The sequence below is a fragment of the Grammomys surdaster genome, unplaced genomic scaffold (genome assembly GCF_004785775.1).
Source record: "Grammomys surdaster isolate TR1022 unplaced genomic scaffold, NIH_TR_1.0 1149, whole genome shotgun sequence".
Classification (NCBI taxonomy): domain Eukaryota; kingdom Metazoa; phylum Chordata; class Mammalia; order Rodentia; family Muridae; genus Grammomys; species Grammomys surdaster.
In genome coordinates, this window is record NW_021605568.1 from 660232 (window position 1) to 661648 (window position 1417).

Consider the following 1417-nt stretch of genomic DNA (forward strand, 5'->3'; position numbering starts at 1 on the left):
ATATACATACATGCAGACAAAACAATGTTACACATAAAATATAAATGTTAAATGATTAAAGAGGAAGTTTTGTCTTTTTACTGTTTATTGAAATGCTAAGATTTAGAGTTTGCATGTAGCCTAAGGGACCCTATCCCCAGTTAATTCTGATTGGTAAGTAAAGATGTCAGCAGCCAATAGCTGGAGAGAAGAGAAATAGGTGGGGTTTAGGTTTCCCTGAGCTAGGAACCACAAAGAAGGAGAGTGTAGAAAGTCACGATGGGATAGTAAGAACATGAAGGAAAAAGAGTGACCATGGGATCGAGAAACAAGAAGTCACCATGGCCTCTGGGCTAAGAGAACATAGCCCAGAGGACTCTCTGCTTGAAGCTAAGAGCAGCCCAGATGAAGCATTGTAAGTAATACCTTAGATTATGGACAGGAGATAGATTCTATCAGGAGTGTAGGCAGCTGCCCAGCTATTGTGCTTCTTAAGGCATATTAAAATATAAAGACTGTGTGTGTGTGTGCCTTTCATCCAGGAAAGTGGTCAAAGGAAGGAAGGAACCCCATTCCTAGCTTCTTTAATATTTTTCCAACAGATTGGAACTTGAATTATGTGTTTGAATCTGGTTTTCTGGGTCAACATAAAAGTATGTTTCTTAATTAAGGGCATTAGGACATGGTAGTCAGTAGAATTTTCTCTTTTTTTCTTGTTTTTTTTTTTTTTCTGTTTTTGGTTTTTCAAGACAGGGTTTCTCTGTATAGCCCTGGCTGTCCTGGAACTCACTCTGTAGACCAGGCTGGCCTCGAACTCAGAAATCTGCCTGCCTCTGCCTCCCAAGTGCTGGGATTAAAGGCATGCGCCACCACCGCCTGGCTTTTTCTTTTCAATGACTTTATATTTCCTGTGTTTTGGTGTATGATGTGTGAGTGTGTATCTGTATGTATGCATGCAAGGTTTGTGTATGTGTACACACAAGTTCACATGCAACTGAAGACTGTATCAGATCCCCAGAGTCCATGTATGTTCAAGGTGGAACACTTCTTCTGTGACGTCATGCCTGCTGAAGCTCAGCTGTGTTCCCAGTGACTTTCTTCCCTTTTTATTTTCATGTCTCTTTGTCATTATTGTTGACTCAGTGAGTTTCATTAGGGTTTTTTACATAAGTGTAGATGACCCTAAACCCACTATAGGTGGGTGGGGAGGTAGAACAAAGCCCGCTGAGATAAAACACCTTGAGTTAGGGTGCCAGTGAACTTATACACACAGGAATCTTTGAATCCCACCCACTCCATTTCCACAGCAGTTGTTATAATCTTGTAGTCTTATACAGTCTAGCCCAGGAATGTCACAGTGGATGGGTCTTCCCACTTCCATTAACACAAAGTCATTCTCCACAGGCATGCCCAGAGGCCGAGCTCCAGCACCAACCAT

At 41.8% G+C, this 1417-nt stretch overlaps 1 protein-coding gene across 1 annotated transcript in view; it reads right to left on the reverse strand.

Annotated features, from left to right (window-relative positions):
* The window catches only part of LOC114634953 (olfactory receptor 10T2-like), an 8715-nt gene extending 7298 nt beyond the window's left edge, over nt 1-1417 (reverse strand). The window contains exon 1 of the mRNA XM_028783574.1: nt 1274-1417. Within this exon, the coding sequence (XP_028639407.1) occupies nt 1274-1417 (144 nt within the window). The remainder of the gene's footprint in view (nt 1-1273) is intronic.